This window comes from Panulirus ornatus, chromosome 11, assembly GCF_036320965.1.
Source record: "Panulirus ornatus isolate Po-2019 chromosome 11, ASM3632096v1, whole genome shotgun sequence".
In the NCBI taxonomy this organism is placed as follows: Eukaryota; Metazoa; Arthropoda; class Malacostraca; order Decapoda; family Palinuridae; genus Panulirus; species Panulirus ornatus.
In genome coordinates this window covers 7,043,416-7,059,879 of record NC_092234.1, presented here as the reverse complement: position 1 = coordinate 7,059,879, position 16,464 = coordinate 7,043,416, and the positions used below count along the sequence as shown (strand labels likewise).

The following is a 16,464-nucleotide window of genomic DNA, read 5'->3' as shown; positions in this document are numbered from 1 at the left end:
TCTGACAAGTGTCCTTTGTTCACCTCCATTCAGATAATGTTTATTAAAAAAGATCTTCCACACCCCTTTTTTTTTTGCCCTCTGCACAGGATGATGTCATAAACCTTTACAAAGTTTATCCAACCATCTTTTTCGTCTTGGCCAGTGTTTAATCTTTGATGAAAATTTAAAAGACCTTATGCTTGACCTCTGTCCAATGAACCTATCCTGATTTTCTATCATTTGGTTTCTTCTGTGCATATAATCATTTTTTTATTTTCTGAATATCATTTTGTACTCCATAAGCATTTTGCACTCCATAATTAGTAGAGATATTGGCTCGTAATCCAACTCATTTACCCTGTATGTCTCTTTCTTTTCTTTTTTTCTAATAAATGCTCTCTTCTGCTGCTTTGGAATTGGTCCTTCCATCAATTTTTTAACATCTTTGTAGCTTGTCAAGTGTTTCTTCACTCATGTAAGGACAAAGATCCCTCAGAGCCCTACATAATCATCTCTAAAAATCCTAATGCCCTCAGAGCCTTACATGTATCATCTCTAAAAACCCTAATTTTTCTCATGGTCTTTCTCCATCCCATTTCGTTGTTGATTACTTATTTTTACCTATTTGTACTGTATGCAAGAGAGGTCTACACTCGTAAGGCCTCATCTGAACTTTCTATGCAGTCAAGTAGCCTTTTAAAAGTTTTGTAAATTGCCAGAATGAACTGCCTCATTGGTTACTTTATTCTAGTGTCCACCACCCTAACAGTAAACCAGTACTTCTTAACAATGTGTCCTCCACATTGGATACACTTTGGAAATTAATACACTAAACCCTCGATTTAACTGACTAATTAGGGGGAGGGGGTGTCCATTAATGATGAAAGTCCTTTAAATTGAAATTGTGACCTATGGGCCAACTTTGATATGATATACAGTTCACACCCTTTCTTTTAACTCCTCTATCATATGATGCCATTTTATTTTGAATTGTAAGGATTTCAAATTTATGTAATAAATAGAGTTGCAATTCTCTGTATATAACCTGACTGCCATCACATCTTGCAGACTGAGACTGAAATAAAGTGAGTATACCCCATGCTACCAAAAATAAGTGCGATATGAAATGCACATGGTGCGGCGTTTGAGATATTCTAATTTATTTCAATTTTTTTAATTATAATTGATCAATGTATTATTATTTGCCTGGTCCGTTAAATCCAAGATCCATTAAATAGGGGTCCGTTAAATCAAGGGTTAACTGTACTGATATCTTTAAATGGTTATATCATCTGCTTCAACAGTCCTTCACACTGAAATTTTTTCCTGGGACAGCACCGGCAGCTGAGGCCCTAATCAACACAATCCCATTAATGCCATATATATATATATATATTTTTTTTTTTTTTTTTTTTTTTTATACTTTGTCGCTGTCTCCCGCGTTTGCGAGGTAGTGCAAGGAAACAGACGAAAGAAATGGCCCAACCACCCCCCCCATACACATGTATATACATACGTCCACACACGCAAATATACATACCTACACAGCTTTCCATGGTTTACCCCAGACGCTTCACATGCCTTGATTCAATCCACTGACAGCACGTCAACCCCGGTATACCACATCGCTCCAATTCACTCTATTCCTTGCCCTCCTTTCACCCTCCTGCATGTTCAGGCCCCGATCACACAAAATCTTTTTCACTCCATCTTTCCACCTCCAATTTGGTCTCCCTCTTCTCCTCGTTCCCTCCACCTCCGACACATATATCCTCTTGGTCAATCTTTCCTCACTCATTCTCTCCATGTGCCCAAACCACTTCAAAACACCCTCTTCTGCTCTCTCAACTACGCTCTTTTTATTTCCACACATCTCTCTTACCCTTACGTTACTCACTCGATCAAACCACCTCACACCACACATTGTCCTCAAACATCTCATTTCCAGCACATCCATCCTCCTGCGCACAACTCTATCCATAGCCCACGCCTCGCAACCATACAACATTGTTGGAACCACTATTCCTTCAAACATACCCATTTTTGCTTTCCGAGATAATGTTCTCGACTTCCACACATTCTTCAAGGCCCCCAGAATTTTCGCCCCCTCCCCCACCCTATGATCCACTTCCGCTTCCATGGTTCCATCCGCTGCCAGATCCACTCCCAGATATCTAAAACACTTCACTTCCTCCAGTTTTTCTCCATTCAAACTCACCTCCCAATTGACTTGACCCTCAACCCTACTGTACCTAATAACCTTGCTCTTATTCACATTTACTCTTAACTTTCTTCTTCCACACACTTTACCAAACTCAGTCACCAGCTTCTGCAGTTTCTCACATGAATCAGCCACCAGCGCTGTATCATCAGCGAACAACAACTGACTCACTTCCCAAGCTCTCTCATCCCCAACAGACTTCATACTTGCCCCTCTTTCCAAAACTCTTGCATTTACCTCCCTAACAACCCCATCCATAAACAAATTAAACAACCATGGAGACATCACACACCCCTGCCGCAAACCTACATTCACTGAGAACCAATCACTTTCCTCTCTTCCTACACGTACACATGCCTTACATCCTCGATAAAAACTTTTCACTGCTTCTAACAACTTGCCTCCCACACCATATATTCTTAATACCTTCCACAGAGCATCTCTATCAACTCTATCATATGCCTTCTCCAGATCCATAAATGCTACATACAAATCCATTTGCTTTTCTAAGTATTTCTCACATACATTCTTCAAAGCAAACACCTGATCCACCCATCCTCTACCACTTCTGAAACCACACTGCTCTTCCCCAATCTGATGCTCTGTACATGCCTTCACCCTCTCAGTCAATACCCTCCCATATAATTTACCAGGAATACTCAACAAACTTATACCTCTGTAATTTGAGCACTCACTCTTATCCCCTTTGCCTTTGTACAATGGCACTATGCACGCATTCCGCCAATCCTCAGGCACCTCACCATGAGTCATACATACATTAAATAACCTTACCAACCAGTCAACAATTTATTATTTTGTTGCTGTCTCCTGCATTAGCGAGGTAGAGCAAAGAAACAGACGAAAGAATGGCCCAACCCACCCACATACACATGTATATACTTAAACCAGGGCATATAAAAAGAGAGGAGAGGAGGTACTGGTTTCAGTGCATTGTACACAACATTAGAGTGGATAAAAGAATACTTCCCACGTATTCCCTGCTTGTCGTAGAAGGCGACTAAAAGGGAAGGGAGCAGGGGGCTGGATATCCTCCCCTCTCGTTTTTAATTTTCCAAAAGAAGGAACAGAGAAGGGGGCCAAGTGAGGATTTACCTCAAATGCTCAGTCCTCTATTCTTAACACTACCTCACTAATGCGGGAATTGGTGAATAGTGTGGGAAAAAATATATATATATATTTTACAGGTAAAAAAAATTAATCATGTGAAAATTGTTTTTTTGTAGTCCCGTCACTATATGCAGCAAGTGATGAGCTGTTTGCAGTTTTGGGCATGTTCCTGCTTTTCTCTCACCCTGCTCCAGCTGCTAGCTGCTACTGCTGCGCTGCCTCCATTGTTGTCTTCAGGTTAGTCTTCCAGAGATTTAGCATTTCTTCTATGTTTTTGTTAATATGTGCAATCCCAAGATGCCTGTATCTGGAGCCTCTTCAGCTTTGAGGCTGTAGTCCAGGTAGGAACAGAGTAAGATGTATTTCTCTGCAGCAGGAAAGCCCTTGACAATGCTTGACTCTCTTTGACCTCTGGTGGTGATAGAGCTTCATCAAAGGTGACTTCTGGCTCTTAGTGTTTCCACTTATGGTGGAATCTGGAAATATCTTTGGTATGAATTTGAATGGAGAGAAACTGGAGGAAGTAGAGTGTTTTAGGTTCTGTTTGTGGACATGGCAGCAGATGGAGCCATGGAAGCTGAAGTAAGCCATATTCTGGGTCAGGTAGCCAAGGTCCTGGATGTATCGAGGAGCGTGTGTGAGGGAAAAGATGGGTATGTATGATGGTATATTAGTCACAACAATGCTATATGGGTGCAAGGTGTTGGCCCTAAATAGGAAAGTACAGAAGAGGGTGGACACTGCATAAATTGAATGCTTGAGGACAGTATGTGATGTTAGGAGGGTTCATTGAGTAAGGAATTACTAAAGTTAAGAGAGAGGCGTATATTAGAAGAGTATGGTTGAGAGAGCTGAAGACAGTGTGCTAAAATGGTTTGGAAATATGGGGAAATTGAGTTAAGACAAATTGACAAAAAGGGTGTACATACTAGAAGTGAAGGGAATATGGAAAAAGGGGAGACTAAGGAAGTGATGGAAGGATGGAATGAAGGATGCTTTGATTGATCAGGGCATGAACATACAGGAGGGTGTAAGAAGTGCATAGGACAGAGAAAATTGGAAGGATTACATGTACAGGGCATATAAAAAGTAGAGGAGAGGAGGCACTGGTTTCCGTGCATTGTACAGAACATTGGAGAGTGGATGTGAGCCAACGTAATACCACTCCTAAAATCTTTCCAACAACCCAAACCCTTCCTCCTGTCACCCTATATCACATCTGTCATTAGTATCCAAACTTTCAAAAACTGATGCACAACAGAATCAAGCACAATATTCTATTCTCACCTACACAACGTAACTTCAGACCCAACTACTCCACCACTGCAATACACAAACCTTGCAGAGCATATCCTAAATGGCTTCATCTAATTACAACCCCTTTCTCACACAGTAGTATTGGCCACAGATATCTGCAAAGTATTTGACACTTTCCCTTGACATATCTTCACACAAATTGTACTTAACACCACCCTCCTTATTGATGATAAAAAGTGGTTGGTGACCTTCATAGCTGGCCACCATGCCAGAGTCATTCACAACAGCCTCTTTTCTACAACCCTTATATTCTGTAGTGGAATTCTGTGAGGAGCACTTCTCTCTCAAATCCTCTAAAGTCTCCTCTTACATGATCTCCCATTACCTCCAGCAAGCCACAACTTGAAAGTCCTCTCTTATGCAGGTGACCTCATATTCACATCACAACACCTTGATGCCTCAGCAGTAACAACAAACAGCCAGCACTTCATTGCACAATTGGAACAGTAGCTAACCCAAAATAGAATGTCTGCATCTCTACAGATGTTTTCAGTTTTAACCACAGACAGCCATGAATTCAACCTACACCCTCTAGTCACCTTGAATGGACAACCACTCTGTGGACAAAACTCCAACCATTGTAGGCATCATACATGACACTCACTCATCACAGCAGAAACTTCAACACAAAAGCAGCAAACAAACTAAATGTCATTAAATCATTAACTGGTACTGGATTTGGATTAGAAAATGAATCCTTTAGCATCCTCTGCAAACAGTTTATTCACTCCAACCTAAATTATACCTCACTTGCATGGTCATCGACCATCTGAAAAGCAAACATTAGAAGGATGCAAGCCACACAGAATATAGAACTCGTAACAATCACTGACTGCCGAGCAGCCACAAACATTCATCACATAAACAGTGAAACAAAGATCCTCCAATACTATCCCACCTTAACATGCATGGTGCTCATTTCTTTGCAACAGCACTGAACTCCTCCAATCCAAAGCACTCCATAACTATCCACCAAACCCCCAGCAGAAATATAAAGCTTACCCATACTTCACACTTCAGTAGCTACTACTCATAGATTCCTCACCCACAACACTGACAGAACACATATGCACTGAGGTGACCTGACAAGCAGTAAACAACTACCTTCCTATAACTCACTCTTAAACACACTCCACCAGGCATTCATCCATCTGAAACTACACACCCCATACATACACAAGTCACATATTCCCATCATTGCTTGAGAAATTACGCTTCACTATAATGCTTCAAACACCAATTTATCATGTCCCAAGACCCTTCATATCCTTAATGCAACTATTACATCACACACCAAACACTTACTTATCGATTGTCCTCCATTGCCCCTACATATATGTGCACAAATCACTGCTTTATGGCCTGTAATCCCACCTGGTGGACATGGCCAGCTTCCTAAGTGCTGCAGGAGCCCAAAGAAGATAGAAGGAATTCCATTAGCAGTAAGTAAGTACAGCTCATTATCCATACATCAGAGTTTATTTTCATCCAGAAATTTTATTGTTGATTTTAAAACTTCCAGCCACATAAGATAAAACCTGGTATGGATGTACCTTGTGCTATACGTTTTGATCTTTTACAAAGGATCCTCCTCAAATGTTTTGCCATTTTTTCCATCAGTGATTTTATTTCAAAGAATGTTTTTTTTTTTTTTTTTTACTGTACTTAACCTTCTGACCACATAATTGTCTTGGGTCAGTACCTAATTTTTTTCTCTGGGTACATTACCCTATCAGCTACTTTTACTATGGTTTTATATCTTCCTAATGCCTCATTTGTTTTTCATTATTCAATTTCCTGATATCCATAAAAAATTGCTTCTTTCTATTATGAAACACTTAGTGTAAATTGAGCCACATTGTTAAGTTGTTTGATTGTTTTTCAATTCTAATTCAGAAGTTCTTCTCTATTGTGAAAACTTTGCTCTTTCCTGATATTTATTCATTTTGGTAGATTTGTTAATTTTGACCTCTTTTGTTTCAGGGGATGTTTTATGGATAGTGACTGTAGTAATTCCTATTCTGTCTGTGTCACTTGTGGCAGCTCCAACCAATCGAGCTGTCATGAATCAGGCCACGGGTAAAAATGTTGTAATACTTAATAAACAAGTGAGTATTACATGTCACTGAATTGCCAGTTGATATTAAGTAACAAAGCGTATCTTTTAAATCAGAACAGGTATTATTTTCTCTTTTTTTTTCTATATGAGACTTCTTCAACTCCCAGGAAGCTAGGCCACATCCAGTGATCAGGACCACAGGTCTTAAAAGTGATATGATGTTGCATGTACGTATACGTGCAGTGAGTGCAGGGCACCTGAATCATTCATGCTTAGTGTCCTCCTATGTTACTTGCATTGTAGGCATAAAGGGTCCGATCCGTGAATATGTTGAAATGCTGGATGTAGTTTTGTAATGATGGTTGATGTCCAGAGTGTAGATGTGAGAGGGTGATACATTTTCTTTTTCTGGGAGTGTGATTTCTTATGGGTGTGTCTGGTGGGCTAGACTTTAAGACTGAGTTGGAAGGTCACTTGTTTAATGCTTATTGGGTATGGCAATATGTATGTGTTTTGCCAGTATTTTATTTGTTGTGGTAAGGGGTATCTATAAGTAGAGGTTACTGAAGTATGATGCAGGGGTAAACTTTAATCTCTCCTTTGGGGTTGGTGGTTATTTATTGAGTGGTTTGGGTGAGAGGGGCCTAGTGCTGTTGCATAAAATTGAGTGCTGAGAATGTTAAGGTGAGATTTTATTTGTAGGGTCTTCATTTCAATGTGCAGGTGTTGAGTGGTTGCCTGGCAGCCAGTGATAGGATAGCAGACACTTAGAGATTACTGTGTCTGCAATCATGGGCAACTGAGTTTCCATCTTTTAAGTGAATTAAGAGAAAGGATAAAGAATCTCTTTCCAACATGTATATCTCCAAATTCTGTTATGGTGTAACAGAGCCAGTAGCAGTGATCAGAGAATTTCAAAATGATTTAGCCCTTTGCTTTGACCCATTAGATTTTGAAGAGAGGATGAAGTTATTTGATGTAATATGGAATGGAATTGTTATTACTGGATTTTCTTGATAAAGCTTTTTTCTTTTGTTCTTTCTTCCTAAACAGATCTTTCGATATGTAGTTTTGTACTACATCTGCAAATTCGTTCCTTCTGTAGCCGTCATCCTCTTATGTGGAGGATTAACTCTTACAAGCTTCTGCCTGGATATTGCTAATCGACACAACTCTACTTGTACATATATATATCCCAGTGAAGTTCCTCTTTTATATAACAGGTAGAATGGATAGATGGTATGTTTTTTGTTGATGGTAATAATAGTGAAAGTGATAAGGGATATTTGTTTTCATGCATGTCATATTTCCTGCCTCAGCAGAGTAGTGTCAAGAACAGACAAACAATAGCCTCACTCACATCCTTTATATCGTTGCCATATTTAATTTACTGTAACTAGAGTACCCCTGTCCACAGTTAAGCCCTGCATTTTACAACTCACAGGCATACATCATATTGGTAGACTACCTATATTTTAATGTAATGCAACTCTAATAAAAGAACCCACACTTGGAATATAAGATTTAGCACTTGATACACAATCAAAGGTGTACAGGTAAGATTGCACTCGGTAAGTTAAGCATCATTAGAACATTTACTTGTTTATGGACAAGGGAATTGTCATGTTTGTCAGAACAGCATGCTGTTTAGCCACCTTGTAGAAATTCAGATCAGGTTGAGGAGATTAACAAGGGCTATAGAATGACAGAAAACAGTGTAGCTGTCCATACAGTTAAAAAAGATCAGAATGGGTTAAAGAGTCATGGAGATAATATTGCTGTAAGGATGGAAAGTGTAATTCCCACCCACCTCTGACCCTTTGTGTAACTGTACACAAATTAAATTTACAGGAAACATTGCGTTCCAAATTAGGGCTGAGATGATTATCCAGGGTTTTTCCTGTGGATGTATGGTGTTGCAATGTCATCTTCATCATTCTTAGAATTATATATTGCTGACACCAGTTATGATGATTTTTAGTTTTATCTTTTATGATTTTATTCAAATATACAGATATGATTTACTTTATTCTCCAGCCTTATGGAGTGTGTGCAAAATTTTTTAGATTTGCTCCCAAGATAGTAAGAAAAATAAGAAAATCAAAATATTTTTAGTGAATACATGATTCTGTAAAAAGAATTTTTTGCATCTGAGTGAGGAATCCATATATTTAGTAAAATACGCATAATGTATTTTTTGGCATTGCAGTCATTTGCAAGAGAGAGACTATGTCCTGTGAAGCAATGACACCTCTCTCTTTTATGCATGAATAAGTATCTCTCACTACATCTGATTTGCCTGTATTATTATTTTTCAGTACAAAATATGATGAACAGAGCTCATGGGAAGGTTGGGGAGACGCATATGCAGATTCCCTGAATACTGTACAAAATGGTGTTCTATTTCTACTAGTCCTCTACTTCTGTAAGTTTGCTTTTGCTTTGCTTATTCAGATTTAGAATGATTTTATACATTTCAAATGATTTCTGTGATTTACATCTCTTTTGTACAAAGAGATCGGACCTTATATATATATCCTTGCTAATTAGCTTTGCTTGCTAGCTTCTCATTTTCTGATGAATGGCCAGATGAGTCTAAACTAAGGCTGCTTTGACCACTTTCCTGTAAACAGACTTCTTCTAGAATAATTGCTTCAAGACAGCCATAGCCCATACATAACTCAAAAAACTTTTAGTGTTTGTGCATGCCTTACACATGAGCTAGCCTCTAGAGTTTTTTTCTTTCTCAAGTTCATGAGAGTAGCAAGAAACATTTGATCATTGTCATTGACATTGTTAAAGGAAAATGTGTCATGGAACCTGTTCTGCTTCATTGAACTTGGTTATCCTCCTTCTCTTTGTATTGCTGCCATGCTAGTTTCCTAATTTCATAGACCACTTTACACAGAAAAGCAATTTCTGTTTCTTAGATCACTTATGAGGGCCTATCTTCTTTGACTTGACAAGATATTGAATGCAACAGGTTGACAAGCATGCTGGCTGTTCATCTCCACAGACGTTCTGCCAAAATTTCCATTATGATCTATGTGCTCAGGTCACTCCTCAATATGGGATATACATGTTTAATGTACTAGAGCTTCATCAGTGAAATGTAGGTAACTGAATATTGGTTTGAAGTTTACAGTTTTGCATATTCCATTAGATAATTACTTTATTATCACTGGTTGTCCATATGTCTATTGTTTGTTTTGTTGTATTTATGGCATACTTGTTATTTTCATCGGGATTTAAGGAATCATGATCGACATAGTGATTGTGCAGTATACTTTTTAGCTAATGAAATGTAACTGCTTCTCTGAATTATGCTATTCACCATCATCAAATCTCCTAAGCACCTTTAACTTCACCTCAAGAGTGATATCTTTATGTCTTGTACTCCCTTGAGTATTATTAACATTCCTTGTAGACTTTTGAAATGACTGCACTTTCTGTGGAGGCAGTAAATAATGAGATGGTTGCTGTTTACATGAACAGCATCATGCATCAGGCCATCTCTTGTTTTTAAGGTGAATGCCAGCTGGTGGGATGTGAACATATTTTGCATGATAAGTACAAAAATACCATGAAATATGCAGACAGTTTGTTATTAAAAGAAAAGATTATTATTTACAGTGCAATGAAAATATATTTGTTTTTCCCAGATCTGTTGCAAGTACAAAACATCCATGTTTCAGGTCAATTATGTGTCATAATTCTCAAGTGTCGCAAGTGTATAATGTTTCAGATTTAGTCATTGCAAGTTGGGATATATAAGGATGAAATGTGTTGCTCTTTTTTTCCAGCAATGCTACTATCGTTTATGACCTTATTTAAGAAAGTATCTGTAAGCAAGATCCTATTCATGTAATGAAAGCAAATGTTAGCTTTTGGGTATGCACTCTGTTCGAATTTTTGTTGGTAAATCTGCCCTTCCAGGATCACATAGCACTTACTATCACTTTACTGTATCTTAACAGTGACAATTGACCTATACAAGCTGCCAGTTCATATCACAACTCTACTAACTGTTTCGTTGTAGTCATTCTATCTTTAAAGTTATTTCCAATCTGTTAAGCTCAGAAAAACAAAGAGAAAATGTAAGAAGACCTAGATATAGTATGTAGATGGATAGAAGAGAACCTGCTGGAATTCACTGAAGAGAAATTTGAACTGGTAAATCATGGAAAAGACTTGCACCACAACAGTTATACCACACAGGGTGTCAGCATAGGAGTAGATTGGTGATGAAGACATTTAGTGACATGGAAGTAAGCATAAATGAAAAGCTAGAATGTGGATACCACAATGAAAAATTTGCACTAGCGTGTAGAGTTCTAATGAGAAATTTCACCATAAGAGATATAGAAAACTGATGATGAACATGCTCATTGTATACACAAGAAGTAAACTTAGATACTGTTATGTTTTATGGTCATTATTGTAGCAAGCTCAGATCAACAAGTTTTAGTAAATTCTGAAAGTGTACAAGCAAAATAGAGGAATGAAACAAATATGCTATCATGAAAGATCAAAGAATCCATACTCTACATTATAGAAAGAAGAAAAGGATACAAGATAATCTGTGCAGTGGAACAATTTGCATGAATCATAGAGGATGTGTTTGAACTAAAATGTCACAGAATGGAAAAATAGCCCCCACCAGTACTATGGCTAGTGAAGAAATAAGATTCTTATCTTTTTGCCAAATAACAGTGTGAAAATGTGACATGTACTGTAACTATTATGAAACTGAAAAATTAAATGAAAACAAAAATGTAATACTGCAGTTGATTGTGCACATTTTCATATTCTACCCACTGACAGACAAACTAATGTATTGAAAGGCTCATGGTGGTACACATTACATGTATGTACCACTAGGAATATAAAACTTACCTAAACAATTAAGAGACAGTGCAAAAACAAACTAAAGTGAAAGTACTAGTTGGCCAGTCCCAGGTGTTGGGAGGGAATTGGGCAGAAAATCTCAGGATATCCCATGTGCTGTTTCAGTCCTAGTGTTAGTATTGTAAACTATTAGCAAGTGTATAATAATCTCCCTTACTTTTTATAGATGACATATTGATCTCCTGCAAATCTGACTCAACCTTTATGTCATGAGCAGTAGGTAAGTCATAAAACTTGAATGATGGAGCATGAGACGTGGTCACACTGTAGCTTACAGATTAACACTGGGGTAATATCCTTTTATATAAGTAAATTTGTCATGGTCCATGGCAGTTTATTGTTACCTTGTCAGCCTCACTGGCACACTGTTAAAAGTCCAAGTTTAAATCCAAAGAAACTAGATCACACATGGAATGGGCAAACCTACAAAGCCATCTTCCACATGAACTGGGTTAAGTCTACAAGAATCCCTTGGATGTACCAAACATTCTGCCAAGTGAAAAAAAAGTATTCATGAAGTCAGCACTGAAACTTTTGAAATACGGCTGCATAAATTGTTAAGAACAGTCCCTTGATGAACCCAAGATTGACAGTTTTGCAATGTGTGTGGTGGCAGAGAACATTGGTATTGTTAATCAAGTATTGTATTTAGTATGTGCTATCCACAAGCCTTACCTAATGATAACATCTTATCATAGGTACAGGTAGGTAGGTAGGATTTACTCCTTCTACTATTACAGACCATGTGAGAATGACACATTATCATATAAAGGACTCAACATACATACAGCAACCCATCCAAACCTATAACATCATGATTCAGAGGTGAGGCAGGACCCACATGAATTTGCACCTTACACTTGTTAGCTGACATTTTGGCTGTGTTGGCAGTTGCTTGATGTTGGTTTATAATGTCTTTGCTTTGGTTCTGACGTTTGGATGGTCATATGGGATGTTTGTATATTGAGACAATACTAGTGTCTTGTGGAACAATATGGTGGGTACTTGAAGCTCTTGTGGTGGTGTGCTTAACCACTATTTTGCATTTTTTCTTCTCATTTGTGAATGACTAAAGGTCTTTGATTATAAGCAAGGAAATACCTTTTCCCAGTCTGTTATTTCATTTTCTTGACCTAATTAGGCAAGGTGATAAGAGTTATGATTTTTTCATATTTGACTTAGACATTTTCCATGTGAAATGAAAATTTTACTTTTATTTCAACAGTGAACAACCTTTCAACTTTAGCACCAGAAGTAGCAATTCAGTTAGTTGTTGCTTTACTAGCACATTGCTGCTTCTGATGCAAAAAGTTGAAAGACTGCTTTGTTGAAGTAAAAGTATGCACCATCATTTCTAGAGCTGAATGTTCATTTTGCGTAGGAAGTGTCGTAAGTGAAAAAAAATTGAAAACGACTTTGCTCATACACTTGTCATGTAGGTTGAGAAACATCATTTTACACTGATGCAAAGGTAAAGCTAAAACTAACACATTTTGTATTAAATGGATTAACTAATGTAAGGCAGTGATATAAGACAGTTTATAGCCAAATGCTCCCATAATAAGATCATGCATTATCTCCTCAGGTATGATCTCTATTTCGTTTGTGCACCGCATGTACCAGCTTTGGAGAAAGAACCCACTAACTAACAGATGGTGGGCCTCTAGCATCTTTGCTGTGTAAGTTAATTTGTAGCAATTTGAGGGTTGCTTATTGCTATAAAGCCTTTAAGCAGATTTTGTAATTTAACTGAGTAGTTTATATCATTTAATGCATGGCTATATTTCGTCAAATTTTTCAGTACATGGCATTAGATGTCAAATAATAATTTGATGAGGTGGAGGTCATGTGACTTTGAAGTTACTGTTTGTAGGAAGCTTTTCAGCAGTATACATAATTCTTTATTTATAATTACCTCAGGACACCTACCTGAAAGGGTCCTGGTGCTATCACAGGACCCCTTTTCCAGGGGCTCCTGCTGCCTAAGATTGTGCTACACTCAGTAGCAGGTACAGGATGGACTCCTTTGAAACAAGAAGTTCTTTGGTGAGACTGTACTCTCTCTCTTTCATTGATGATAATACAGCCTTGCCAAAGGTGACACTTCACTTGCGGTGTAAGCTCAAGCAGGCAGAGTCCAGCCACACCCAGCGGTACACATGTAATGCATATTAGTTCGAAGATTTCAGTAGAAGATTTTTGTCATGATATTGAAAAACATAATAAGTTTATTGATGATAAATAGATGAAATTTTCTTTCTCTCTTTTTCTAGCCTGGTGCTTCAAGTTGTATATGGAAGTGTGTCTCTGTCTGGCTCTAACCGGGTGCTCAGAAGTCCAGGTCTGTCGGATATACCAGCATGGCTTTGGCTGATAGCCTTTTTATGGCCTTTCTTACTCATCCCTCTAAATGAAATCATCAAAAGAAGAGAGATCAGGTGAAGAACATTTTTCATTATTGTCATATTCATTCTCCAGACATGCTTGATTTTTTGGAGCATTTTTTTTCCCCTCAAACTTTCCCCATGTGTGCTACCATTTTACCAAATGGTCAGCTGCATTTTCTTAAACCTATCTAATTATTACAACTTGTTTTCTGGTTCTCCATTTTTATTAGTACTTTATAGGTACTTTACCTCTTCCAAGCAAATTGTCTTTCACACATTTTCAAGTTCTGCACAGCATTAAAGTTGTTACAAATTTTCAGTTCTTGACCCTTTTTACCCTAAATTTCCACATTTACCCTTAACTCCATTTGTCACCTAAGTCATATGTCTTATCTAATTTGAAAATAAAGTATCTTGAAAAAGTATTTTTGAAGGAATTATTAGCTGAATATAAGAGAATGAGGCTAGTGACTTATCTGATAAGGCTGTCCTTTCATCCTGTCAGACAAGGTTGCACTGACAAAATTTTCAAGACAGCCATGAGGTCATAGCAAAAAGGAGCTTCAGGAACACTCACTCATTGATAGGCACTGTCTTAGAAGTACTATTTTAAATTCATCACCTCTTGCCCATGCTGCTGCAGGCACTCCTTCCGAGCCTGAACTTGCTCATCATTCATAAGTTTGTCAGGCAGTTGAAGATTACCAGGCTTGTTCAGTTGAGATTTCATTGTTGAAATAATGTGCAGCCGTAAGTATGTTTGCAGTGTACAGTAAGATTCTGTCAAAAAAGGGTGTGTATATTGATCATCACTTTAAGGCAGGTTGATAAAAGCTGTAAGGTCAAGACAGATTTCTTGTGCACTTAGAGAAGAATTGATCTCTTTCTCCTTTTCCTGTTAGTTTTGAGTAGTCAGATGTGTTGGTAAAGTTGTGGTACAGGATCCCAAGCATTCTTAGAACATCAGCAGCAACATCATATTGATGGTGTGATTGCCTGTGCCTGCAGAATGGAGTTCCTTCATTTTTTTTTCTACTGTTATACATACAGTTTTTTGAACATCCTACAATCCCTGTCTCCATTTTTTCTCTTTCTGCTCTGATATTTTAGAATGATTTTCTCACATCTTCTCTTACTCAGTTCCTTTGTAGTTTTGTTTTATGTTCTATCTTTCATCAGTTTCCATCAGTTACGGAGAATGCTCACTTTCAACATTGGCACCAAATGAGAAACTTGAAAGTTGTGTACATCCTCCGTTTTCTTTTGTGTGTATGTGTGTATGCATTTCCAGAGCTGCTGTTTTTTCTTGTATCTTATCTTTCTTTCTGCAGATGAAATCTTATTTGCTTGCTGATAGAACTTCTCTGGAGGATCTGTATGTGTCTTTGGATGAAATAATCAAGCAGATAATACATATTCTAATTATGGGTCTGATTATTATGTAAATATTTTTGTCTTATGTGTGTATCTCTTAGGTGGGGTGAGATTGTGCTATAATCAGGACATCTGAATGTCCAGGTCATTGAGGTCAAAATTGGCAAGAAAAAGTTTTGCCTGGGGAATGTATTGCCATGATCATCAGATTACTGCAGGTAACAGTTCAGTCAGGTGACTGTGGACTGCCTTCAGAGATGATACTCTTCATGCAGTTTCCAGCATGCCTATTGAGAACCTTACTTGTTGTAAAGGAAAAATTTACCTTATCAAAGCTGAACATGGCAGTTCACATTGCAAGTTGGTTGAACAAATTGACTCGCAAAAAACATAGTTTGGCTCTTTTCCTTAGCTGCCACCCACACACTAACCCCTAACTTTACCCTTTAGGCATACCCAGTCTATTCTTCCCCCTTACCCTTGAATTTTGTGTCACTCAGAGCTAAGACATCCAAGTTCTTTCCCTCAAACACACGACATATCTTTCATTTCATTTCATCTTAGTTACATCCACACACAGACACTCCAATCTGAGCCTTCGAGGAGGATGGTCATTCCTCATTTGGCTTGGTCTTCTGTTCCATCTTTTAGAATTTGAAAAACAAATAGTGGGAGGATTTTAAGCCACTTGCTCTTGCCCCTTTTAGTCACCTTCCTTGACATGCTGGGAACATAGGGTAGTATTCTCTCTCCCCTATCCCAGCAAGTCAGATTGTTAGTGAAAGAGAAAAGAGAGTTGTATGGATGTTGCAGGGAAGGAGTGCAGGTGATTGGGAGATGTATGAGAGGAAGCAGCATGGGGTAAAATTGAAGGTGCATGGGCTAAGAAAGAACTCATCAGAGATGGGATGATAATCTGTAAACTTCAGGGAGAAGAAAAAGTTTTGGAAGCAGGTGAAAAGTGTGAGGAGGACAAGAGAAGAAATTGGAGCGTCAGTGAAAAGAGCAGATTGGAAAGTACTAACAGCAAAGAAAAGGAGTGGGGGAGAGATTGAGTGAGAAGAATTTTGAGCGATTTTATTGGGTGT

The 16,464-nt window shown here is 38.1% G+C and overlaps 1 protein-coding gene across 5 annotated transcripts in view; it reads left to right on the top strand.

Moving 5' to 3' along the window:
* Positions 1–16,464, top strand: part of l(2)k05819 (transmembrane protein 94-like protein l(2)k05819) — an 85,000-nt gene that overhangs the window by 64,514 nt on the left and 4,022 nt on the right. For all 5 annotated transcript variants that reach the window (XM_071666526.1, XM_071666529.1, XM_071666525.1 and 2 more), the window contains 6 exons: positions 3,448–3,568; positions 6,632–6,756; positions 7,761–7,930; positions 9,026–9,132; positions 13,201–13,294; positions 13,889–14,053. In XM_071666526.1, the coding sequence (XP_071522627.1) occupies positions 3,448–3,568; positions 6,632–6,756; positions 7,761–7,930; positions 9,026–9,132; positions 13,201–13,294; positions 13,889–14,053 (782 nt within the window). The remainder of the gene's footprint in view (positions 1–3,447; positions 3,569–6,631; positions 6,757–7,760; positions 7,931–9,025; positions 9,133–13,200; positions 13,295–13,888; positions 14,054–16,464) is intronic.